The sequence below is a fragment of the Ornithorhynchus anatinus genome, chromosome 4, assembly GCF_004115215.2.
Source record: "Ornithorhynchus anatinus isolate Pmale09 chromosome 4, mOrnAna1.pri.v4, whole genome shotgun sequence".
In the NCBI taxonomy this organism is placed as follows: Eukaryota; Metazoa; Chordata; class Mammalia; order Monotremata; family Ornithorhynchidae; genus Ornithorhynchus; species Ornithorhynchus anatinus.
In genome coordinates, this window is record NC_041731.1 from 120,944,629 (window position 1) to 120,971,655 (window position 27,027).

Genomic DNA, 27,027 nt, shown 5'->3' on the forward strand with positions numbered 1-27,027 from the left:
CTATTATTTATATTAATGCCTGTCTATGTGTTTTGATGTGCATATATATCTATAATTCTATTTAATTATATTGATGCTATTGATGCCTGTTTACTTGTTTTGATGTCTGTCTCCCCTCTTCTAGACTGTGAGCTCTTTGTGGGCAGGGACTGTCTTTCTCTGTTGCTGAACTGTACTTTCCAAGTGCTTAGTATAGTGCTTTGCATACAGTAAGCACTCAATAAACATGACTGAATGAATGAATGACCACTGCACTGTACACAATGGGAGTTCAAATTGTATTAACTGCAATTATTATCTGAAAGTTACATTGTTTTGGCTTTTCATCATCCTTGACCCAGATTATCTCTTATTAATAATAACAGTAATAATAACATTTGTTAAGCATTTACTATATGGCAAGTACTGAATTACCACAGGGGTACAAATATGAGCCCGTTGTTGGATAGGGATTGTCTCTTTTGTTGCCGAATTGTACTTTCCAAGTGCTTAGTACAGTGCTCTGCACACAGTAAGCACTCAATAAATACAAGTGAATGAATGAATGAAAGATAATCAGGTCAGACAATTCCTATCCCACATGGGGCTCACAGTCTAAACTGGAGGGCGAACAAGCTTCAGGCCTTATTTTATAGACGAGAAAAGTGAGGTCCAGAAGTTAAGTAACTTGTCCTTATTCTCTATTCATCTCTCATTCAACACGCACATTCAGTAAGCCATCAAATCCTGTTTGTTCTACTTCTACTTTCACATCGATATGGTTCATTCCTTCCTCGCCATCCAAACTGCCACCACACTGGTAACAATAATAATAATAATAATTTTGGTATTTGTTAAGCTCTTACTATGTGCTAGGCACCGTACTAAGGGCTGGGGTGGATACAAGCAAATCGGGTTGAACATAGCCCCTGTCTCACGTGGGGCTCACAGTGTTCATCCCCATTGTACAGATGAAGGAACTGAGGCCCAGAAGTGAAATGACTTGCCCAATGTCACCCAGCAGAATTAGAACCCATGACTTTCTGCCTCCCAGGCCAGTGCTCTAACCACTATACCATGCTGCTTCTCCCAAGCACTTACCACATCCCGCCTCAATTACTGCATCAGCCTCCCTGGCTCCAGCCCAAACTTCATTGTGCTGACTGGATTAATTTTCTAAAAGCAAAATGTTCGGTCCACGTCTCCCCACCCTTCAGTGGTTGTCTAACCACTTCCACATTACAGACACACCTTACCATTGGCTTTTAGGCACTCAATCAGTTCTCCCTCTCCTCTTTTATCTTGCTGATTTCCTACTACAACCCAGCCCACACACATCACTCCTGGAATGTCTAACTGCTCCCTGTACTTCAATCCCATCTATCCCGCCACCCACCCCTGGTCCATGGCCTCCCTCTGGCCTGGAACCCCGCCCTCTTCGGATAGACTACCAACCACTCTGCTCATCTTCAAAGGCCTACTAAAATCATATCTTCTCTAGGTTGATTTTCCTGATTAACCCCTCAGTCCCTCCCACCCTATTCACCCTCCCTCTTGCATCACCTGCATACTTGGATCTGAATGCCTGAGGCACTTTGATACCTCACCCCCCCACCCTACAACACATATACACACTTCCTGATGCTCTACCAATGCTTGGCACTGTACTGAGCACGGGCTTGGGAGTCAGAGGAAGTGGGAGCTAATCCTGGCTCTGCCACATCTGCTGTGTGACCTTGGGCAAGCCACTTAACATCTCTGTGCCTCAATAACCTCGTCTATAAAATGGGGATTAAAACTGAGAGCTCCACATGGGACAACCTGATTATCTTTTATCTATTCCCATACTTGGCACATAGTAAGCACTTAACAAATACCATGATTATTATTGTTATTACTCTCCCAGAGTTTATTTCAGTGCTGTACACCCAGTAGGTGCTCAATAAATACCATTTATCATTTGATTAATTATCCAAAGTCCCACAGCATGGAAGAAAAAAGACAGAAAGGGAGAAAGGGAAAAGGGGAGGAATGGAGGGAGGGAGGGAGGAAGGGAGAAAGGGAGGGAGGGAAGGAGGGAGAACTAGTAGGCTAAACAATTTCAAACTTGAGGTACAAAAGCCTAAACCAACTTCTATGATCAAAAAACTAACCATTCTAGCAATATCTTCATTGGCTTTTAAGGAGAAAGAAAATAGACATATATACCTAAAAACTAAATGACTAAAACACTCATTATTTAAATAAATGTTAGAATAAGGCATTGATTACTTTATACTGTCAGACGTGTGCCAGCCAGTCACTGAATTCAATAGAAAAAGATTTAGCTATTTCATCAGAGTAAAGCAACAGTGAACTGAAGAACTAGCCTCAAAATTTAAAAGAATAGAAACTGGGAAGAGAAGTTCTAGAAAAATAAGTACTTCTCTGTTCATATTGTTTTTGACCTTAGATTCATATAAACTATTCAAGTGTTTGAAAGAGAACCCAGCTCCTGACTTTCAATCCCACTATTTTTAATTTTGTTTCAAGTCACTAAAAAAACTATAAACAAACTTGAAACCACAGAAAGCGCCTTTGCTTAACTTGGCTTCAGTGCCTACCCAGCTGCTGTGGCTTGGCCCTTCTACATCACCCAAAACAAGATTTTTCCACACCTCCTCTGTTCTAACCATGTTTTCATATATACACACACTACTCATATATATTCTACTCAGTTTTCATATATATCAAAGCAGGGGTAAAAAAATCTATTATATTAATTTGCCCTCCACATTTCTTCCAAAGGGTTCAATATTTTTCAATATTTTTTTTCCAGAACCTCAGAAACTGGACTTTGTAAATAAAACAATGAAGGGGGCTTTGTTTTTTGGGATTATTTTGAGGACTGAGGGTGGAGGAGGAAGGAAGGATTAATTAAAAAAAAGTCAATACATAGGGTTGTTGTGATTTTTTTTCCAAGGGTTTGGTACAGTGCTCTGCACACAGTAAGCACTCAATAAATATACCATTGATTGATATCAATCAGCTCCCTACTACCAGGTTAAAACTGTGTTTCTTTTCTTCAATTTTAAAGTCAATGTAATTCTGAAGTGAAAATAATGACAAAACAATATTGCTACAAAGGAGATGATTATAATAGTTCTTTATCGTTCTTTTAAAGATAGCAGCAGCTGGTCAGATTTTTGTTACCACCACTCAGTCGGTGACATTTACTGACTACAGAACACTTTGCTAAGCGTTTGGGAGAGTTCAACAAAAGCAAAATACACCTTCCCTGTCATCCAGATGCTTAGAATTATCTCCTGAACCCACAATAAGCATCAAATATTAAATCACCCAGCCTGTTTTTAAACTCTCACAAAGCAGCCTTGGCTCCTGTTAAAGAGTTTTTTGCGGGGGTCTGAGCAGGGTATTACTCTGGTTTGAGTAGATTTTGACTTTTCAAGTACTGGTTTTTGGCAGGGTGTCCAGAGAGTTATTTTAAGATCATCTTACTGTTCACAAAATGATTTCAGATTTATGTTCTCTGTAGAGAACGAAGTTCAATCGCAAATGTCAGTAATGAATTTAACTCAATGTCCAAAAAGCTGTATCGTTGGCACCAGTGGACACTACAGTGATCAGGCTTACTGTTGGTAGAGTGGAACCAGCCCTGCCGTAGGAATTCAAAACCTTATCAATGGTATTTATTGTGCGATACTATGTGCAAAGCCTGTACTAAGTGCTTAGGTGAGTACAATAGAGTTGGCAGACACATTCCCTGCCCACAGTGAGCTTCGTATTTATTAAGTGCTTGGGAGAGTATGATATAACAATATAACAGATGCATTCCTTGCCCACAATGAGCTTACGGTCTACTCTGCACTACGCTGTGTAGCCCTTTAGCATTCTGAAACCCACTACACAACCCACAATACTTCTATCAGTGTGATTACACTCTACTAATTCCCCATCTCTAATCTATTTTAATATTTCTCTCCATGTCAACTGAAAGCTCCCTGTAGGCAGGGATTGTCTACCAATGCTGTTTCATTGTAATAATAATTCTGGTATTTAATAAGTGCTTACTGTACTAATAGCTGACTTTCCTAAACTATTAGTTCAGTGCCCTGCACCTATTAAGTGCTCAAAAAATATCATTGATTGACACCAACCATCGCCATCCTTTCCCCTCACAACATGCATTTCACAAGTGAGGCAGACCTACCTATTTGCTCATTGCACTTCGTGACTCAAAGGAACATGGTTATACTCAATTCCTCTGTATAGGTTCTGAAGGCTCAGGACTTAGGCTCAGAGAACCCCTATACATTTCACACTTGGCTTCTGAGCAGTTGTATCAAAAACCATTATTTAAAACTAAACACTGTGACAAATTCCTAAAATGATGTCCTGAAACAGAACCCAGCTGAGTACTGAAGTGATGCTTGCTGCTTTATAACTTTTCCGCCCTGGACATACTGAATGAAGCCTAGGGTGCCCAAGAAATTTCTGGATGGCCAGCTGAACTGAGATAACCGCAAACAGGCTAAACAAAAACTCTTTCAGTACCCATGAAACAATTCAATACCACCTGGCATAATCGGTCTGCTAAAAATTAAAGCGACAGGAAGATCGACGAGGCATCTTAAACAAAATTCAGATTCCAGGAAAAAAATAATTTAAGAGGCAGAATTGGAAACAGAGCCAAGGTCTGCAAACAGTGGCCACTGTTTTCCAAAAGATCTGGTAACATGGTAGAGAACTGCCCTCCTGACTTTCTGTTTGCAGCGAGGGAAATCCTCAACAGTAGTTGAGGATTTTCAGTTTTTTCACCCACCCTATTGGTTAGCAATCATGTTCACATGCCTATAAATAACTTAATACTAAGGAAAATATTTTTTCTTCTCTTCTGGACAAAGAAAGAGACAGCTTTCTTTCCAGTAGGAAGACATAATTTTTTTCTAATCAATTCTTCAGTCATATATTGAAAGATAAAAATATGTTCTCCACGGAATTTGCATGGAAAACAGATAGACTTTTGTTTGTACTGAATAAAGCTTGTCAGCTCACAATGTCATAAATTCTTAATCCAATTTCAGAACTTTGCATTTTTGAATGCCCCCCAGTGAATCAACTTTCTCTTTTCAACCTTTCAACCTTCACTTAAATCAGCTTGCTTTAAATTGTCTGTGACCAGGATTATAGTGTTTTAGTGGAAAGGGCATGGGCTTGGGAGTCAGAGGTCGTGGGTTCTAATCCCACGAGAAGCAGCGTGGCTCAGTGGAAAGAGCACGGGCTTTGGAGTCAGAGGTCATGAGTTCAAATCCCGGCTCTGCCACTTGTCAGCTGTGTGACTCTGGGCGAGTCACTTCACTTCTCTGTGCCTCAGTTACCTCATCTGTAAAATGGGGATTAAGACTGTGAGCCCCACGTGGGACAACCTGATCCCCTTGTGTCTACCCCAGCGCTTAGAACAGTGCTCGGCACATAGTAAGCACATAACAAATACCAACGTTAATCCCTACTCCGCCACTTGTCAGCTGTGTGACTTTGGGCAAGTCACTCAACTTCTCTGTGCCTCAGTTACCTCACCTGTAAAATGGAGATCAAGACTGTAAGCACCAAGTGGGACAACCTGATTACCTTCTATCCATCCCAGTGCTTAGAACAGTGCTTGGCACATAGTAAGTGCTTAACAAATGCCATCATTATTATTAAAGATTTTATTTAGACTATGGAACTATTATCCCTCAATTCCTAAAGGTGCTTCCCATCTGTAATTTTATTTGTATTGATGTCTGCCTCACCTCTGGACTGCAAGCTCATTGTGGGTAGGGAATGTTACTGTCTATTGTTGTGTTGTACTTTCCCACGGGCTAAGTGCTCAATATATATGATTTGAATGAACCCATAATTGAAGTGGTCTTCCCAGGGAGTACCTGCATCCTTTCTTAGATATCTGTTTGGAAATTAGTGGAGTGCAAAGATATTCTCTAAATGAACTTACCAAGAATATGCATTTTATTAAGCACTTGGGAGAGTACAATACAAGAGAATTAGCAGGCCATCTAGTTAATCCTTCTACCTGGAAACAGCAGCTGTATTTATTGAGCACCCATGTAGTGCAATGCATGGTCCTAACTGCATTAACAGTCCCTGCCCCATGGCCATTCTAAGAGGGGAGGCAACCATAAAAATATTTACCGCCAGAGCAGTCAAGATAAATAATTCAATGTATATTCGAATAAGCAGACATACAAAAGTGCTGAGGATGTATGAATAAGTTCACAAATGTTAGAGATGGCTGATGGGTTTATATAGAGTAGGGTGTTGGAATTAATAAAGGAAGCTTTGCTAGAATGTAGAATTTTAAGAAGGCATTGGACGTAAGGAGAGCTACGAGCAAGTGAAAGCAGCAGAGAAGCAGCATGGCCTAGTAGAAAAGGTGCAGGAGTCAAAGGACTGGGTTCTCATCCCAGCTCTGCCCCCTGCTTGCTATGTGACCCTGGGCAAGTCACTTCACTTTCCTGTGCCTCCATTTCCTCACTTGTAAAAATGGTTATGGAATTCTTGCTCTCCCTCCTATTTAGACTATACATACTCGATGAGGGACAGTGACTGTGCCTGACCTGTTTATCTTGTTTGTACTCCAATACTTGGCACACAGAAGGTGCGTCATTTCCTATCCCAGCCCCACTGTGTACCAGAAGTTCTTTTCCCTTAGCCCGGAATGCAACTTACCATTTAAGTGTGCATTATGCATGACAAACTTACTTATCTTCTCCACCTGAGGTTGAAATCATTCAGAAGTACCTTTTTTAACTACGGAAGACGTGTTTGTGTGTGTGTGTGTGTGTGTGTGTACACACACATTAATATATCATTGACAGGAACTCTGAACCTGGTGCTAAAAAGCAGATTTGAATAATAATAATTGTGGCATTTGTTAAGTGCTCACTAGGTGTCAAGCTCTGTTCTAAGTGCTGGGAAAGATACAAGACTATCAGGTTAGATTAAGTCCCTGTGCCACATGGGGCTCACAGCCTAAGGGGGAGGGAGATACAGGATTAGATCCAGGTCCTCTGACTCCCAAGTCCAGGCTTTTTTTTTTATGGTATTTGTTAAGTGTTTACTATGTGCCAGGTATTGTACTAAGTGCTGGGGTAGAAACAAAGTAATGAGGTTGGACACAGTCCATGTCCCTCATGGGGCTCACAGTCTTAAATCCCCATTTTATAAATGAGGTCACTGAGGCACAGAGCAGTGACTTGAGTGACATCACACAGCAGCAGCATGGTGTAGTGGATAGAGCACAGGCCTGGGAGTCAGAAGATCATGAGTTCTAATCCTGGTTCTGCCTTTTGCCTGCTAGGTGGCTTTGGGCAGGTCACTTCACATCTCCTTGCCTCAGTTACCTCATCTGTAAAACGGGGATTGAGACTGTGAGCCCCATGAGGCAGGGACTATGTCCAAACCAATTTGCTTGCATCCACCCCTGTGCTTAGCACAATGCCCGGCACATAGTAAGTACTTAACAAATATCTTAATTCCCCTCTGGGCTGCAAGCTCCTTGTGGGCTGGGAACATGTTTCCCAAATCTGTTATACCATATTCTCCCAAGCATTTAGAACAGTATACTGCACACCATAGGCACTCAATAAATATGACTGATTGAGCACTGCCCTGAGAATCACAAGGACATGGGTTCCACTCCTGGCTCTGCCACTTGCCTACTCTGTGAATTTAGGCAAGTCACATAACTTCTTTATGTCTCAGTCTCCTCATCTGTAAAACGGGGATTAAATATTGATATTCTCCCTCCTCTTAGAGTGAATCCCACATGGGACAGGGACTGCATCCAAGGTGATTTCCTTATATCTATCTCCAATGCACTTGTAAGCTCTTAACAAATACCATTATAAAATAAAGTTCTTCATTACTTTCTTCCTTTTCACAAGGGTTTTACATTATCCCATTCCCTGAAGATTACATATTGATACCTATATAAATTGTTTACATGTACACTGTTCTTAGTGTTACCTACACCGGGAGATGACAAAACTTAAGAGAACTCCTCCTCCAGAAGAAGTTGCAGTGTTGAGACATCAAACAGCTAATACAGATTCCAGGTCCAGGCTGCCATGTTCTCAAGCACATTCAAAGCATACAGAGCCCGTAAGGACGCAGTAATAATTTGAAATAGCCAATGCATTACAGGCTATCATTTAATCATAACATTATTAGTGATAACATTCCTACTCTAGGAGTTGAGTGCATACAGAATAATGTACTCATTTTGCCCTAGGATGTATTTTAAACTAACTTGGAAATCATGAAAGAGGAAAGCTTTTTTTTTAAAAAAAAAGTAAATATAAAGTATAAACTCGCTTTTAAAAGTATAGCTCAGTGGTCTGCCAGAGGCTGAAAATATGGAAAATGAAGGTTTGGTTTTATTAAAGTAAGAAAATGGGAATGGCAGAATATAGAAAAATGGAGGCAGGAGGGGTTATTATTGCTACCATGCCCAGAAAATGAAAAGTGGCCCCTGTGAACTTCTAGGGTTTGAAGGGCTAGTCACTCTGCTTGTGGGGGGGGGGAGCGGCGGGGGGGTTCAGAGCTGCTGAGGAGTTCAAAATTGAAGATTTCAGCCTGGCACAAATTCACTTCTAAATTCAGTTTCTGTGGGCTAGGTAGTTTGGGGATATAGTAATATGTAAAAGTAGCCAAGGCCTGATCAAGCACTTGATGTATAAGACCAAAACTTGAATGCCTGGCTTCATGAAAAGAAGAATTTTCAGACTGGAAGTTGAACACCAAGATAAAGTGGAGAAGGAATTGTTTGCCTAACATGTCAATAGAAGTATGAAAAAATGTGTGTTTTTTTTTTAATAAATACAAGATTTAGACCCCAGATTACCAAAAATAGAAACTGAAGTCCAGGCATACATTTATAGGAGCTGTCATAGAGCAAGGTTGTCATGCTATCCTGCTGATAGAGTGTTCTGCACATAGTAAGCACTCGATAAATACCATCCATGTACCGTGCTCTTCTATTACGACTGAAGCTTGGATGCTGTACCCGACTGCATATAAAGAAACCCTGAATTGTTCGGAGTTGAGTTGGCCTTGCCTAGTACAGGAAACTCTGCCTGCCAACCACCACTCCCTACTAGTGCTAGCGGAAATTAAGTTGCTTCTGACATACCCGCTTGAACGCAATGCAGGGTCTGTGAAGTTTTCTTCGACCATCATTTGACTGATATGTTTCATTATGGCTGTGGGGAGAATACCTCTCAGGCCACAGAATGAAGCCTGCCTCTAGTTCTACTTTTGGCTGACATTTCTGCTGAAACTGCCAGCAGTGGACTCTTTCATTTGTTGAAACAGAAGCACCCCACTTCTCAAAACTAGAGGAAGGCCATTAGACAGTCCTAAAATAGATCAGCGGTAGCCCAATAATATAGAACTGAAGAGCCAATACCACAAGAAATCAGAGAAATCATTACATTCAATTAATTCAGACAGTAATACTGCATATGAAGAGCATGCAAATGAACAGTGTACTAAGTCACTTTTACCAATGTTAAGTAAATACTTCCTTAAACCACAGTTAAGACTAAAAGTAGCGGCTCTATTTAAAAGATGCAGTTACAACTATGAGAAGAACAGTAGCAATGAAAAGAAAATCAGAATACTCTAAATTTCAGATACACTTGAAGAATAAAATAATTTATTATTACAATGTTGTTTAACAGATTAAGGATTAAGAACTACACCACTAATGTAAGAGATTAGTATCTAAATCAAAGCATCAGTCTGTAGAAATTGTCACACCTTGTTGCCAGAACCCATTAAAAAAAAAAATCAACATTATGGAGTAATTAATCACAACACCGATCAGTAAAAGACCAACTGGAAGCAATTATAACTATAGCAAATTTAAGTGAATTACCTCGTCTTCGCCCATAACTCCTTGCTGCATGTAAACAAAGGACAAAGTGTAAAATGTCAGAACTATATATGCGCCCATGTTTTAAAAGTAGTGTTTCTTATCACAATAAGTGGATATCTGCAATTATTATTTTGCTACAATAACTGACTATGGCACTGAAGTCCCACGTGAATAAAGCACTGTTTTGGTTTATACCAACTCAATAATTTTTTTAAACTAAATTATAAAATTGGTAAACATTTTCATCCATAGCAAGTGATAAAGTAAATGCCTTAACAAGCCTTTTGAAAAATACGACAATATATGTAATAGTGCATGGTTTACCCCTCACATGTTCTTAAAATATAATTTCTCTACGCAATGATGAAAATACAAGTTTGTGTTGATGCCAAAGACATAAATATTGCAATTAAAACTGCAAACTAAGAGCCAAATGAAGCAGGGACACATTCTGGTTTGTGGAGCTTTTTCTTCCCCAACCCCCCTTGCTATTGTTTTGCAGAGACAATACGAATGTTCCAATCCTTGACCTTCCTTTTCTGTGAAAAGCACAAGGAGAAAATTACCCACAAATTTGAGTTTCGAACAAAGACTCCTTGTGGTAGTAAACAAAGTCTATGTGTAAATCAAATTCCATTGTACAAAAAACGCTCACATACATATCACAAAAAGGTTTTTCTTAATTATAAGAAGCTTGTTGGGGTTCAGTTAAACAATTTTGCTACTTTCCTGGATGGGGAAAAAAGTCAAGGTGCAGATCTCGACAACCTTGTCTTAAACAAACAGAAAGGCTAACTGAAAAATCTGGACATTCTCCCTTACCAGTCAATTCTCCTAAATACTAGTTTCGATTCCTTTGTCCCAATTTTATACCAGGAAGTGATGCCATACGGTTGGAACACGGTGTTGATTTCTCTGTACACTTGGTTATGTTCTACCCATGTTTACATTATACAAGTTTGAGAGGACAGGATTGGGGAACTAAGGCATCTTTTTGCAAGATGTGTAATGGCCGGTATGTGTTGCTACGTCACGAAAAATGGCTCTATGCACATATGAGAAATCAATCAGTCTGTCAATCCTATTTATTGAGCACTTATTGTATGCAGGGGACCATACCAAGCGCTTAGGAGAGTACAATGTAACAAACACACTCCCTGCTCACGCCGCGCTTACAGTCTAGAGGGCATCAGTCAAGCAGTCCCATCCTCCTGTCTCTCCCCGTTTCAGTCTATGCTTCACTCTGCTGCCCGAATTATTTTTCTACAGAAATGCTCTGGGCATGTCACCCCCTCCTCAAAAATCTCCAGTGGTTGCCTATCAACCTTTGCATGAAGCAAAAACTCTTCACTTTTGGCTTCAAAGCTCTCCATCACCTGGCCTCCTCCTACCTCACCTCCCTTCTCTCCTTCTACAGCCCAGCCCATACTCTGCTCCTCTGCCGCTAACCTCCACACATACCCTCGTTCTCGCCTGTCCTGGCATCAACCCCTGGCCTACGTCGTACCACTGACGTGGAATGCCCTCCCTCTCACATCCGCCAAACTAGCTCTCCTCCCCCCTTTAAAGCCCTATTAATAATGTTGGTATTTGTTAAGTGCTTACTATGTGCCGAGCACTGTTCTAAGCACTGGGGTAGACACAGGGAATCAGGTTGTCCCACGTGGGGCTCACAGTCTTCATCCCCATTTTACAGATGAGGTAACTGAGGCACTGAGAAGTTAAGTGACTTGCCCAAAGTCACACAGCTGACAAATGGCCGAGCCGGGATTTGAACCCATGACTTCTGACTCCAAAGCCCATGCTCTTTCCACTGAGCCACGCTGCTTCTCTATTGAGAGCTTCACCACCTCCAGGAGGCCTTCCCAGATTGAGCCCCCCTTTTCCTCTGCTCCCTCCTTCCCAATCACCCCCCATCCCTCCCTCTGCTCTACCCCCTTCCCTGCCCCACAGCACTGGTGTATATTTGTACATATTTATTATTCTATTTATTTTATTAATGATGTGTATATAATTTTATTTATTTTGATGTTATTGATGCCTGTCTACTTGCTTTGTTTTGTTGTCTGTCTCCCCCTTCTAGACTGTGAGCCTGTTGTTGGAAAGAGATTGTCTCTATCTGTTGCCAAATTGTACTTTCCAAGTACTTAGTACAGTGCTCTGAACACAGTAAGCGCTCAATAAATACACTGAATGAATGAATGGAGTGAGTTCTTCAGGAAGCCAACTTCCAGTTGACTGTAATGATCAGCTTTTTAATTGATTTTCCCCTCAATCCATTTTTCTTTCAAAACGTCACCAATCATATTTATTCGGCCTTGGATCCAGCGGCTGATGCAGTGACTCATAGCTAGGGACTCTACTCTGGGTCTGCCCTTTAACCCTCTGCCTGGCGCCTGCCAAGCCCAAGGTAATCAATCATTGGCACTAACTGAGCACTTACCACAGGCACTTACCACTGTACTAAATGCTTAGTAATGAAACACAGCTGGGGAGAAATGAAAGGGAATCAGATGCTGAAACAGGAGAGTGGAACAATCTCTAGACTGTAAACTCGTTGTGGGCAGGGAATATGTCTGTTTATTGTTATGTTGTACTCTCCCAAGCACTTAAGTATTGAGCTCTGCACACACAGCGTGGCTCAGTGGAAAGAGCACGGGCTTGGGAGTCATAGGGCATGGGTTCGAATTCGGCTCTGCAACTTGTCAGCTGTGTGTCTGTGGGCAAGTCACTTAACCTCTCTGTGCCTCAGGTACCTCATCTGTAAAATGGGGATTAAGACTGTGAGCCTTACATGGGACAACCTGATTACCCTATATCTACCCCAGCACTTAGAAAAGTGCTCTTCACATAGTAAGCGCTTGACAAATACCAACATTATTATTATTAGATTCAGAATAGCACGGAGGTGGTGAAGTGAAATCAGACCCACCACCTTCAAGCCTGATGCTAGTTGAAGACCAAAAAGGCTATTTTTTAGCCTCCATTGCGTTGTAAACTGGGTCAGAAGTAGAAGCAGAGCATTAATGCCAGGATATCCTCTGTGCTAAGGCCCACCCAACTTAAATTGAAAACTCCCGGGGCAACGTTAATGTATGTTTGGCCTATGCAGTGGCAGAGGGTCACAATTCTGCAGGTGAATAAATGCTCAGAGAATCCATGCCCAAAGTGATAGAAAAGTACAGGGAAGCTTTTGATATCCGGCCTCTAGCCTGGAAGCTCCTTGTGGGCAGGGATCACATTTACCAATTCTACTGTACTGTACTCTCCCATGCAGTTAGTACAGTGCTCTGCACATGGTAAGTGCTCAATACATACCATTGCTTAATTGACTGATTTTGGCTTCAGCACATTTCTGAGCTTGAATGTTATATTTCTCTTTCAATTCCTTATACTTAGGATATTTTTAGATTTTGTAAAAAAGTCATTAACACATGACCACATCATTCCGACTCCTTGGAACATAAAACAGAGAAGCAGCGTGGCTCAGTGGAAAGAGCCCGGGCTTGGGAGTCAGAGGTCATGGGTTCGAATTCCGGCTCTGCCACTTAGCTGTGTGACTGTGGGCAAGTCACTTAACTTCTCTGGGCCTCAGTTACCTCATCTGCAAAAATGGGGATTAAGACTGTGAGCCCCACGTGGGACAACCTAATTACCTTATATCTACCCCAGCACTTAGAACAGTGCTCTGCACATAGTAAGCGCTTAACAAATACTGACATTATTATAAAACAATTACTGAATTTCTAGCCCAAGCTTGGATATGAACAAGTCAGGCTTCACTAAGTTGATTGGACAATTTCTCTCCATGTAAGTACAGGGAGTGAGTAAAACAAACCAAGGAAATCTGATCGATTTCAGCCGCCTCCAACTACTTTTTCAAGAACAATTCACACTATTTATTTCCCTGTACACTCTGCAGGACTGGGTTATTTCAACAACAGCATCAGAGCAACAAGTGTTGATTAGGGTATACACGAGTGCTGCATGCAATCTGGGTGTTTGGTTCTGCAACCTTTTACAGATATTTAAAAGAAATTGAGTTGATCCTGAGTCACTGATTTCCATTCACTGGGTGTATAAGGGGAGGATGAACAGGCAAGTGCTGGAGAGACACTCCTTCACTGATGTGGGGGCTGGTGATGAAATTGTGTCGCAAACTGTGGGCAGATAATTTATTAGAAAAAAATACAAAAACAAAAACAAACTAAAAAAAGAAACACTGGCACCCAAAGTTGAACACTATCTACTCCTGCCTGAGCAATTTTTTTTTTAAACTAAAAACATATCAGTTAAATTTAAATTAAATGCTGCTTTCTGGATTAAAAGGCAGAGAAAAAAAGTCCAGATCCATGGATCTTAAAACATGAAGACACACACAGGTTGATGCTAAAAATGTCCGTTTGATGGCCATCCGTACCCCTAAAATTCATTCATTCATTCATTCATTCAATAGTATTTATTGAGCGCTTACTATGTGCAGAGCACTGTACTAAGCGCTTGGAATGTACAAATCGGTAACAGATAGAGACAGTTGCATTCTTCTAGTTCTTGCAGCCCCAGTTTTTCAGTAGATCTTCATGTCTCTCCCTAGAACCACTTTAAAAAATGTCAAGCATCTAATTTAAGGAGGAAGGGTTGGAACAAAGTTAACTTTTTTATATATAAAAAGAGAAGAGGCTGAAGTTAACAGTATATCCTAACTATGCTTGGTTAAATTGGCTTTTCTAAGCATGCATACCATTGATATTAATAAACTAACAATGTAGTTAGAATAGACAACTTATATAATATAAAAAAAGTTTTAATCAAGGGAAACATCCATATACTTCATTGCTGCGTCAGTCCAGTAAGAAGGTCTCAGCTTTGGGGAAGAGGAGACCTGGATTCTAGTTCCAACACTGCAGGTAGAGGAATGTCTGCAGGGGCCATATTGTCAGATCAATCATATTTTTTGATCACCTACTGTGTGTAAAACACTGAACTAAGCACTCAGGGGATTACAATATAACGAAGTTGGCAGATAGGTTCCCTAACCATAAGGAACCTACAGTCTAGTGTGGGAGACAGATATTAAAACAAAATTATGGATCTGTACAACTAAGTTTTGTGGGGTTGAAGGTGGGGTGAATACAGGGTACAAATCCAGGTGCAAGGGTGATGCAGAAAGGAGAGATAGTAGGGGAAATGAGGGCTTAGTTGGGAAATGTCATCGGCAGCAAAGGATTCTGACAGAAGACATATGTAGGACGTAACATGTCACAAGGCCCAGCAGGAATCCTGAAAAATAGCTGGCTAATGTGGAAGCTAAGATGGCAGCCACTACTCATTAACTGCCTGCTTGATTACACTGCTACTGTACAGCATTGGCACTATATTGAGGTCACTTTGGCTGCAAATAACCATTTTTGCGTACTTCGCAATGCACTGCAGCCATTTCACGTACCTGCTCGGTAAGTAGAACAAGAGAGACGACAGCATTTGTGAGGTGCTGTGCCAAACCACTAAAATCAATTCCTTCACATAGGTTATAGGCACCGAAGTCCCCGGACTGAGCTTCGGCCATCATTCTCTCCCCGTCTAGTCTGTAAGCTTGTTGCGGGCAGGGAATGTGTTATGTTATATTGTACTCTCCTAAGCACTCGATACTACTGTACCACTGTCCTCTGCACATGGTAAGTCAATAAACATGACTGACTTACAGACAGGAGATTCCATTATCATTGATTTATCACTAGAGGCTTGATCGTGCCACATTTTAAACTTCAATTGTGACAAATGGAGGTGGGAGGAGGAAGAGGAGGGAGAGAGTGGAAAAAAAAGGGAAAATCGAATCTGGAATACTGAAGTGAAATGAACATTTAAAACTTAACCCCTCACTTTCCATCAGCAGACCCCAGAATTCTGAATAAGCCCCTGTAGACATACTTCTTCCCCACATCAGGGCCACATGTTCTAAATGGTTCTGGACTCTTCCAGTCTCATAACTCACCTGGGAAATTGAACCATCTGTCAATTCTAACCAAAACTCTTGGTTTCTATCCATTAGTAGTGGACTCCAAAACCAAGGAGCCTGGGAAATGGGGAATGAGCCCTTCTCCTTGCCTACATTTTACCTTCTTCTATTTCTGGGATTGAAATTTGTTTGGGACCATTGGGTAGAAATTGATGACTGAAAAAGTCAGTTTTCTTTTTCCTGCTCCTTTTGGGCACCCAGAATTTCCGAGGAGGGTATTCTTGGGAGACAACCCTATTTCGGGATTTTGTCTATAAAATTTCAAAAATGATGTATGGATAACTGGGGTGGGAAGAAACATTTATTATAGTTTAGAGCGCAAATACAGATCCAAGACGACAGGATATTTAAAGAAGCAGAAGCAGCATGGCCTAATGGATAGAGCACAGTCCTGTGAGAAGATCATGAGTTCTAATCCCATCTTGGTCACTTGTCTGCTGTGTGACCTTGGGCAATTCACTTCACTTCTCTGTGCCTCAGTTACCTCAACTGTAAAATGGAGACTGAGCCTGTGAGCCCCACGTGGGACAGAGACTGTGTCTAACCCGATTTGCTCATATCCACCCCAGTGCTTAGTATAGTGCCTGGCATATAGAAAGCACTTAACAAATGCCATTATTAGTAGTATATTACTAGTAATAATAATTATTAAAAGATACACTTCTTTGTTTTTAAAGCAACATCGATGAAAAAATTCTAAGCGTTTTCCTAAAAGAAACTAAGCATCTGTATATCATGGGCGGTAGATTTAAAATTGTCAAACAATTTTACATATCTACCAGATATAAATTTTGTTTCATTAATGTTAACTTCAGCTCATTTCAAGGACAGTCATCCTTCTACCAGGCTATTTCAGAAATATTCTAAACTAACATACTTCATGAATTCTTCCAAAATAACCAGTTTTGCAGGCTAAACAAATGATAGAAATATCCAAAGTTTAGAGTGTACCCACATACTTTAAAGTTAAACTAAAGATTTAAGCCATATACATTTGACTTTGGATCATCTGACCATTGCACATAAATAAAAGATTTCACAAAACCAGGTTAAAATGTAGGTTATTGATTAATCTGCTACACAGACTTACTGTCTATTTTCAGAAATACACTACTAAGGAATAAAGGGGAAAAAAAACTACCACATAAACCACTTTTTAAGCCTTATGAATATTTTGACAACTGATAAAAGCCTTGCAACAGTAAACCTCAACTAGTTAATGCCATGACTTTCAGAGGTGGAGAGAGAATATGATTAGATTTTACTTGGAGTCTCTGGGCTGCACCAGTATGCAAATAAACAACTGAATGAAAGCAAAGCCTTCCCTGACTGTAAGTGAAATGCAGTGCCAAGAATCCTGGCCAGAGACATCAGTGTACATATAAATCTTTCACTCATTCAATCATATTTATTGAGCGCTTACATGTGCAGAACACTCTACTAAGCACTTTGGAGAGTACAATATAACAATAAACAGACACTTTCCCTTCCAACAGTCCCAACTCTCCTTGCCCTCTTATTCTCCAGACCCAAACTTAGCCCCTACCTCTTCTAGTGAAGGCCGGCTTTAGGTATTTAGCAGCCCTGGCGGGGGTGGAATGGCATTTGCAGAAAGCAGATGCACATGACCCCACTTGAGCCACGGGACAGACACACCTCGTCTTAACATGAGAGAGGACATCTTACACATATCCCCCTGAACCTAAACCTTTTGCCGGGGGTGGGGGGTGCCCCAGGGTTTTTACATCTCCCTTCTAAATCCCTGCCGCTTCCAAGCTGTAGCCAAGGTGGAGGGAATGGCAAAATATCTATCCAACCAATATGTTAAGAATAGCCCATCAACATGCCAAGAAGGGTAAATGCAAACGATATAAGCAATCTCCTAACAATTTTAACCTTACAATCTTCTCCGACTTGTTGAGGTTCAAAAGTTCTGGTAGAAAATTCTCAGGTAAAATCTCTGAGGTTGCAAATTTTTCGAAGTTTCCACTTTCACTGCACCGCGAATTAAGCTGCCTTTCTTGATTACCATCTGAAACAGGCCCTACCTCTAGTCAACTTCCTTTTAACACCTAAAAGGTCCCTAAACCTCTCAAACTGAATCCCCGCTTCTTTCAATCAAACCTAAAGCCACTCGATAGATACCCAGGTAATCTCTCGACTTCCTTGACTCTGACTGCAATCACTTACTCAATCTCCACACCATTACTTCTCTTGTTCTACCTCCCCTCTCTGTCTCATCTTGCCCTTCTCAAACACTTCATATCCAATCTCTTTAGCCTTTTGAAGGAGAAATGTATCCTTAGTTGAACAAGTCATATATATGTAGATATACATTTATAGACCGATAGTACTCCAGCTCAACTGTGATGCACACAAGATTTCATTACTGATTTTTTTTTAGTGTCACAAATCTATAGATTGAGGGTTGTTACCTAAGGATGAATACTTATTTTAACTTTTTACTTAGATGCTGTGGATCTGCTTTTTTCAATTAACATTATCCCAATGATTCTGATCTCCAACCATTTCAAAGGGAAAAAAAAGTATACTGTAAGTTTTCTAAGTTAGGGCCCTCTAGGATCCACCAATCGTGACTCCAACATACCACAGTCATATTGGGTCAGGCAGAATACAACCATAAAAGCTAAATCATTAATTCATCGGCAGCCGCTTTTGGTATTCATATTCATTCCCAAACTATTTCTGGATCTATTTTCCAACACGAATATGAACAATTTCCTTCAACATCTTGAAGTTGACTTCAAAGTGTAAAAAAGGTATTATTAGAGAAGCACTTTTAGAAAAGTGAATACTCACTAATATTTACTTAACCAGTCTAGAAATTAATGGGAGCTACTACTGCTTACCATTTAACATCAAAAGATTGTCTGTCCCTGGATGTGGATAACTCAAGCGACCTAAAAAAAAAAAAAAAGCAAGTTTGAAATATTAAAGGAAGAAAAAACACTTCATAAAGTATGTACAACTTTTCTTTGGAGTACTAAAGAGCTAATGTTTAACTCAAAAGTCTTAACCAGCAATACCCTTAATCCAAGTTAAAGTTGACAAGAAAAAAAACTTCTTAGTCTTATTCTCAGATCATAAGATCGACAATGTGCTTTGGGTCCAGTGCCAATGGGATAAAGACTCTTTGTTTCACACAATCCAGAAATAATGCCGGTGCCCTAGGCCTGCTTTTCAAACTTTCCAAAACCTCGTAAGAGATGGAAGTGATTACTTGATCCACTTTCTCCAACGAGTCTTATTTTTCAAAATGCACGCAAGGAATTTAAACCAGGAAAGTGCAATGTCCACCTGTGTTAGATCCTCTGGCCACTTCGTGGTCACATGCTCACTACTGGGTACATGGTGGACAGAGCAGTTTTGGATAAATGGTCCCACTTCTGGGCAGCTTCTATGGATGCTATATTAAGCATCGCCTCCTTATCTTTACTGTACATGTGCTAGTCTTTCATGAAGATCTGGAGATCCAAAGAGACTCTCTGGGTCTCTCAGTTGCACCTGCAGTACCCCAGGGGTAAAATGGCAATGGTGGCTACTGCAGCTCCCTCTGAGAAGTCTGCCATTGCCGTCACAGTTTCCTCTGAGCTCCGCTGAAGTTCGGCATGACATCCATTTTGAGATACTTCTACTGACAGACTGAAACATTTTTCAGGTGTTAAATGACTGCCCGCCTCAGTTGCCAAATGCTCCATTTTCTTAAGAAGCACTGTTCTAAGCACTGGGGTAGATACAAGATAAGCAGATTCCATACAGGACTCACAGTCTAAGTAATAATAACAGTAATTATGGTATTTGTTAAGTGCTTACTATGTGCCAAGCACTGTACTAAGCACTGGTACAGGTCCCAGGTGGGGCTCACAGTATAAGAAGGGGGGGAGAACAGGTACCGACTCCCCATTTTACAGATGAGGCAACTGAGACACAGAAAAGTAAAATCACTGGCGTAAGGTCATACAGCAGCCAAATGGCAGAGCTACGATTAGAACCCAGGTCCTTTAACCCACAGGCCCATGATCTTTCCACTAACACGCTGCTTCTCAAGACTGCAGGGCCTAAATTACTGGAGATCTGAGTGAACTCTAATCTCTGCTCAGAATGAAGAAGGGTAACTAGACTGTAAGATCCTTGAAGGCAAGGGATCCTGTCTACCAACTGTATTTATTGTTCTCTCTTAAGTGCATAATACGGTGCTCTGCACAGAGTAAGTGCTCAATAAATATCATTGATTATCTTTTTATCTTATAATCACTTATATATGCTGCTCAGTGCCAAAGTTGATATCAAAGCTGGAGAACAAGCTGCTCTCCAATAAGATACCAGGAAAAATGTATGTTCATTCCTACTGAAATGCAATACTATATAAAAAAGAATATGGACCTATTCATCACAGAAATCCTTGTGGGTTCTAATACATGAATATTCAGTGTTTGACTAATTCTGAATTCAATAATGTATAAAAACACAACTAAAGCCTAAGATTAAAACATTGGAACGTAAGGTATTGGGATACCTCCAAAACCAAAGACTATGGTTTACTTTTTCTGCTATATGTTTTTCTGGGGTGGGGTTGGAGCATTACACTGAAAAGGTAAAATCTTCCCACACCATGATGCAAAATTTTTAAAGTGTCTAAACACAAATTATGAAACTGTAGTATTATTACCAGCATAGGACTATTAAAAATGAGTGAAATATCTCTGAATTGTAAGAAGTTTTAAACGAATGTAATGTGCTAGATATATCTGAAAATTGACTAGTAAAAATAAAGCTATGAAGCTCAGCATTGTACACTGCAATATAAAAAACTCTGCTGTTTGCAAGAAATCTAAGACAAGATGCTTAGTCACTCTGCAGTGTAAGCAGCGAAATCTCAAACACGTGCTTAAAATTCCAATGACTTTCACTTTATCTCTGCAGTACTACATAAAGGATGTATTGTGTCCGTTTTAATTTTCAATTTTCAAAAGACAAGCTATACACACATTTGGATACAAGAAAGAATACTTTGTATTTAAAAGAATATACATTCTTTGAATAAATGCAATGCTTTTGTAAATAACATTTTCAAAGTGGAGTTCTTCGAAGGGTTCGTCTTATGGGCTTTAGCTCCATAGCTCCAAAAACAGCATTCAGTAAACCTGAAGCTCAGATCTTCCAGTTGTCAAACTAATAAAGAATTTCACATAACTGGAGAGATGATTAGGTGCCTAAAACTCTTCTATTGTTCTAACAGTTATATGTCAAATTAATGCATCTTACTTTAACAGACCTATTTAATTTAAAATTGAAAATGGAAATTTAACTCCAAAACAGAAGTCAAGTTTCAACAAAACTTTTAAAACCAAAGAACAAAAGCCCCATTTTTTCAGAGCCATCTGTGAGTGCTAAAATATATTCAGATGATAACAACATTATTTAAATTACTCAACTCAGTCCTAAATTGGTGTGATAGGAAGGCACAATCTAGGATTTTTCTAAATATACATTTGGCCATAAGTTGTGTATGCTACATGAAATAGCCTGTATTTTGAGAGTGCTATATTGATATAGGTCCTCACATACATTCGGAAATAAAACTGGGACTTTAACAACTCATCACAGAAGAGTGGGAGACAATCCTGTGGCTAGACTGTCAGTAATCAAATCGGAAAGCAGATCAAAGTTAAGCTGAGGAAGGGGCAGCGATGCCCCAGTGGAAAGAGCACTGGTCTTAGAGTCAGATGATCTAGGTTCCAATTCCAGCTCTGCCACCTGTCTTATGTGTTACCTTGGGCAAGTCACTTAACTTCTCTGGGCCTCAGTTACCTCATCTGTAAAATGGGGATAAAGACTGGGAGCCCCATGTGGGGCAGGGGCTGTGTCCAACCTGATTAGCATGCATCTACAGTTCAGGGTCTGGTGCATAGTAAGTGCTTAACACAAACCATAAAAAAGAAGGGCACCGCTGCTTCCCTAATGTCTTTGCATAGCCTCCAAACCATACTCGCTGGGACCAAGATGAGGAAGCAGAGCTGCCGGTTCACACAAGGAAATTCCAAGGGAGGTTGGGGCGAGTGGTGGGGGGAGAAGAAGGGAAGAGGTGGAAGTGGGGGGATTGTAAGATGGCTCCACAAATAGTCTCTGACAAATCTTTTTCAGGATCCTGTCTCCACCTCCCATCTCTCCTCAAAACAGACTGGGAAAAAAAGCTCCGGAAAGGTAAACAAGTAAAATAATAAGTCCTCCTGAAGACTTAACATGGCTTTTTTTCAAACTCTCTTGGAATAGCCAGGAACAGAAGTCTTTCTCTGTCGAATAATAATTCAGGACCAATGTTAACTACTATTCCACAAGGCTAGCTGCTGAAAGAGATAAAGAAAAACAACAGGAGTGTCGTAAATTTCTCTCACATGAAGTTTCCCTGCTAATGGCTTCTAATTTCCCTTTCATTATGAGCCCTGAACAAGTGTAACTGGAGTAGTCACCATGACAGTGGCAAAAGAGCAGAAGTGCAATCTGCAGTGACTCAAAGATTAGTGCATGGGAACAGAAAAGTGCGTCAATGTTCCTCATTAGCCTGCAAGGATCATCACTGGCACAAGGTCTTCCTTAGCCACAGACGAAGCAAATTAAAGAGGTAGGAAATCACTTTGTGAGCAGAATGTGGCAAAAGATGGTTTGGAAGTAAATGTTTAAAAATGTATCTTTTCTATCCTTCACAGATTTATTCTATGCAAACAGTAACTGTTCCTAGAGATTTTTTTTACCCTAAATCCAATTTAAATCTTTTATGTGGGGAAAAAAAAATCTAGTGGACAGCCTACATAATTCTCAACTGACTTACAAAACTCTATTCGAAACCAGTGTGAGGTGTCTGAAAATTAACTTAAATTATTCTTCAGTGCCCACGTCCGTCTGTATCCCTACTCCAAACATTAACACAAGCAAAAAGTCAGTAGACACTGCTCTAGAACACCACTATCTGTTAACTCTACTATTGCCCAACCTGCAGAAAGACACATAAACTCAAAAGCATAAAACTAAAATCAGGATAAACCAAAAAGACAGTGAGCCCAAAGATGAAATACTCTCCTGGCTTGAATTTTTTAAATAATCAATCTCCACGATAATCGACATCTGTCTGTAATGGAATTTTGGAATAAGTATTCGGGGGATGCCAGCAGTGGGTCTGTTGGGGGACAAGTTAAAGGCCAGGCCTGTTACCTCCAGGACACTGTCACGGGCAACGGAAAAGCCCTCTCCCAATCCCCTTTTCTAATAATAATAATAATTTTGGCATTTGTTAAGCGCTTACTATGTGCCAACCACTGTACTAAGTACTGGAGCAGTTACACGCAAATCGGGTTGGACCCAGTCCCTGTCCCACATGGGGCTCACAGTCTCAATCTCCATCTTACAGATGAGGGAACTGAGGCCTAGAAGTGAAGTGACATGCTTAAGGTCCACAGAGCAGACAAGTGGTGGAGCCAGGATTAGAAACCACGACCTTCTGATTCCCAGGTCCATGCTCTCAGAACCCATCCCTTTGGCCACTCCTCACTCTCCTCTATCTGTAAGAGTCTCTCAAAGCTTGGTTCTGTGGGCTCTTCTATTTCCACTCACACTTACTCTCTTGGAGAACTCCTACAACTTCCAACTACCAACTGTATGGAGCATGGCTTAGTAGAAAGAGCACAAGCCTTGGAGTCAGAGAACCTGAGTTCTAATCCCAGATCTACCACTTGCCTGATGTGTGACCCTTAAGCAAGCCAGTTAACTCTCTGTACCTCAAGTTTTCTCATCGATAAAATGTATATCCAATACCTGTTCTCCCACCTACTTAGATTATGAGCCCCCTGTGGGATAAAGGACCATGTCTGACCTGATTAACTTTTAGCTACCCCAGCATTTTGAACAGTGCCTGATACGCAGTAAGCACTTAAGAAATATTATTATTTGTTACTCTCCAGCCCTTCTCTCTCCTCTGCAGTTTCATATTTCTCTTACCTTCAGGACATCTCTACATGGATGTCCTGCTGACACCTCAAACAGAACTCCTCTTTCCAACCAAACCTTGTCCTCCGTCCATCTTTTCCATCACTGTAGATAACATCACTATGTCCCAATTCAGTAACCTCAGCATTTTTCTCAACTCATCTTTCTCACTCAACCCACATATTCCATCTGTCATCAAATCCTGTCAGTTCTGCCTTTACAACCTCATTAAAATCCAGCTTTTCCTCTCTATCCAAACTGCTCCTATGCCAAACCAAGCACTTATCCTATCCTATCTTGACTACTCTATCAGCTTCCTGACTGACCTCCCTGCCTCCGGTCTCACCCCACTCCAGCCCATACTTCATTTTGCTGCCCAGATTATTTTTCTAAAAAAAAAAAAGTACAGTCCATGTCTCCCGACTCCTCAAGAACCTTCTCCAGTGGTTGCCCATCCACCTCCATGGGCCTGGGAGTCAGAAGGACCTGAGTTCTAATCCCGGCTCCACCACCTGTCTGCTATGTGACCTCGGGCAAGTCACTTCACTTTTCTGTGCCTCAGTTACCTCATCTGTAAAATGAGAATTAAGACTGTAAACCTTATGTAGGACAGGGACAGTGTCCAACAAGATTAGCCTGTATCTACCCCAGTGCTTAGAATGGTGCTTGACACATACATAGTGCTTAACAAATACCATCAAACTCCTTACCAGCTCCTTGAAAGTACTCAATCAGCTCTCCCCTTCCTACCTTGCCTCAGGGATTACCTATCACAACCCAATCCGTACACTTAGCTCCTGTAAATCCAACCTACTCACTATACTTAGATATCATCAAACTTCTGACCACTTGCCCACATCCTCCCTCTAGCCTTGGAAGTCCCTCCAAGTCCCTCCATGTCCGATAGACCACCATTCTCCTCATCCTCAAAGCCTTATTAAAATCTCCATCTCCTCTAAGAAGGCTGCCCCGACTAAGCCCTCACCTCCTGTACTCCCTCTCTCCTCTCCTACACTCTTGGATCTGTCCCCTTTAAGCATTTGATATTCACTTGCCCTGGCCCCGAGGATTCATGTACATATCTACAATTTATTTTAACATCTGGCTTCCTTTCTAGACTGCAAGCTCCTCCTTGTCGGCAAGGAACACATCTACCAATTTTGTTGAATTGTACTCTCCCAAGCACTTATTACAGAGTTCTGCATAAAGTTAGCACTCACTGAATACACTGACTAACTGGATCAGAGCCCACGTCCCAGAAGATTTTTGTGTTAGTTCTGCAAGGCACGGTACATTTTACATGCTTAAGAGACAGGGTTTGGGAGTCATAGGTCATGGGTTCGAATCCTGGCTCTGCCACTTGTCAGCTGTGTGACTGTGGGACAACCTGATTACCCTGTATCTACCCCAGTGCTTAGAACAGTGCTCTGCATATAGTAAGCGCTTAACAAATACCAACATTATTATCATTAATAAATGTTAGTCATAATAATATGAACAGCAGTAGAGGGAGGTTGCAAAGACTAGAGGTGATGGGAAGTGCATGGAGGTGAGACAATGGTAAGTATCTGTGGCATTTCCATTATGATTACAAAAAGAATGTGTGTGTCTTCTGACGTTTGAAAGCAAAAAATAAAACAAAACAAAAAATCCCTACAGTGCCTGACCATAGGTCACAGCTTTCTGATTTTCAAGGCACTTTAAGGTGATCTTTGGTAAGAGTTCATAAATTCCATAAGTAATGGCTAAAATATCCATTGGTTATCCAAAATGTATTGTAATAGTGCTTTTGTTTCCCCAGTTCATAAATTTAGATTTCTGGTGTCACACTGTAAAACTTTTGGATGACAATATGGGAGGTGAAGTGAACATTAATATGGAGAGCTGACATTTAGTTGTATAACGAAGCTAGCTATATAAAAAAAAAAGGCTTGAAACAAGTCTACCTAAAATTGAAAAGATTTCATTCAGAAATTTTAGGCATTTAGCAGGTCCACGGTTATTAGGAGTTAACAATATGAGAAGAACACAAAGCCAGTTACCTTTTAGGGGATCATGCTCTGCTCTCATTATATCAATGAGGGAGTTTTCCAGTGAGTGCATATTTAAGCTGTCATACATTCGGCCTCGATCCTAGAAAAGAATAAAACCTTTTAGCACTAACATGATATAAGAGAACCAATTAAAAAAATTAAAATAAACAACAAAGAGTAACTACTAAGTTGTTCAAGTCACCCCAAATGACAGTTAAAGGCACTCAATTGCAATAAATCAAATGGCATATTGGCCCAAACTCCAAGTCTTAATTTAACCATGGATCTCACTAAAGCTTTGGAGAAAAGTGTCTCAGCATCTCTGAGCGCCTTTCCACCAATTCACCTGAATTTTACTGAATGGTATATTAAAGGTAACTCTACAATACTTATCAGTATTCTTAGTACAGAATGTATCAGATCGCTTAATATTTTCATTTATTATTGTTTTACCCATATTCTAAGTTGGCAAGCATATTCAAATTGAACTTAAAAACAGATTTTAACTGGCAATTTAGGTTGATGACCATGCATAATATTAACTGTGATTTAAATGGTAAATACCACTACCTTAGCCTCAGTTTTTTCATCTGTAAAATGGGATAATTGGCATTCCCTCCCTCTTTGTCTGAGCCCTGCCTGGGTGGGACAGGGACAATATCTGATCTGGTTATCTTGAATCTACCCCAGTATTGAGCACCATGCTTGGCCAAGTAGATGCTTAATACGCACTAGCATTATTAGTTAACAAATGTTGGTTTAGTTCACAAATGAAATCAATTATTATTATGTGGATGCCTCTGGCCTCTGTCTGGGTGTACTCTGCTTGATGTTTCATTTCAACAATAGTAGTAATAGATTGGTGTTTGTTAGGCACTTACAACATGCGAAGCACTGTGACATACACAAAATAATTGTCAGGCAAAATATAAGTAGATGGGGCACCAGGTATTGAACCCCCATTTTACAGATGAGGAAATAATAATAATAATAACTCTGGTATTTGTTAAGCACTTACTGTGCGCCAGGCACTGTACTACGTGCTGGGGTGGATAAAACCA

At 40.5% G+C, this 27,027-nt stretch overlaps 1 protein-coding gene across 2 annotated transcripts in view; it reads right to left on the minus strand.

Annotated features, from left to right (window-relative positions):
* The window catches only part of CPEB2 (cytoplasmic polyadenylation element binding protein 2), a 79,978-nt gene that overhangs the window by 28,355 nt on the left and 24,596 nt on the right, over positions 1-27,027 (minus strand). For both annotated transcript variants that reach the window (XM_039911934.1, XM_029062056.2), the window contains exons 4-6: positions 25,976-26,066; positions 18,803-18,853; positions 9,917-9,940 (exon numbers count right to left, since the gene is read on the minus strand). In XM_039911934.1, coding sequence (XP_039767868.1) covers positions 9,917-9,940; positions 18,803-18,853; positions 25,976-26,066 — 166 coding nt within the window. The remainder of the gene's footprint in view (positions 1-9,916; positions 9,941-18,802; positions 18,854-25,975; positions 26,067-27,027) is intronic.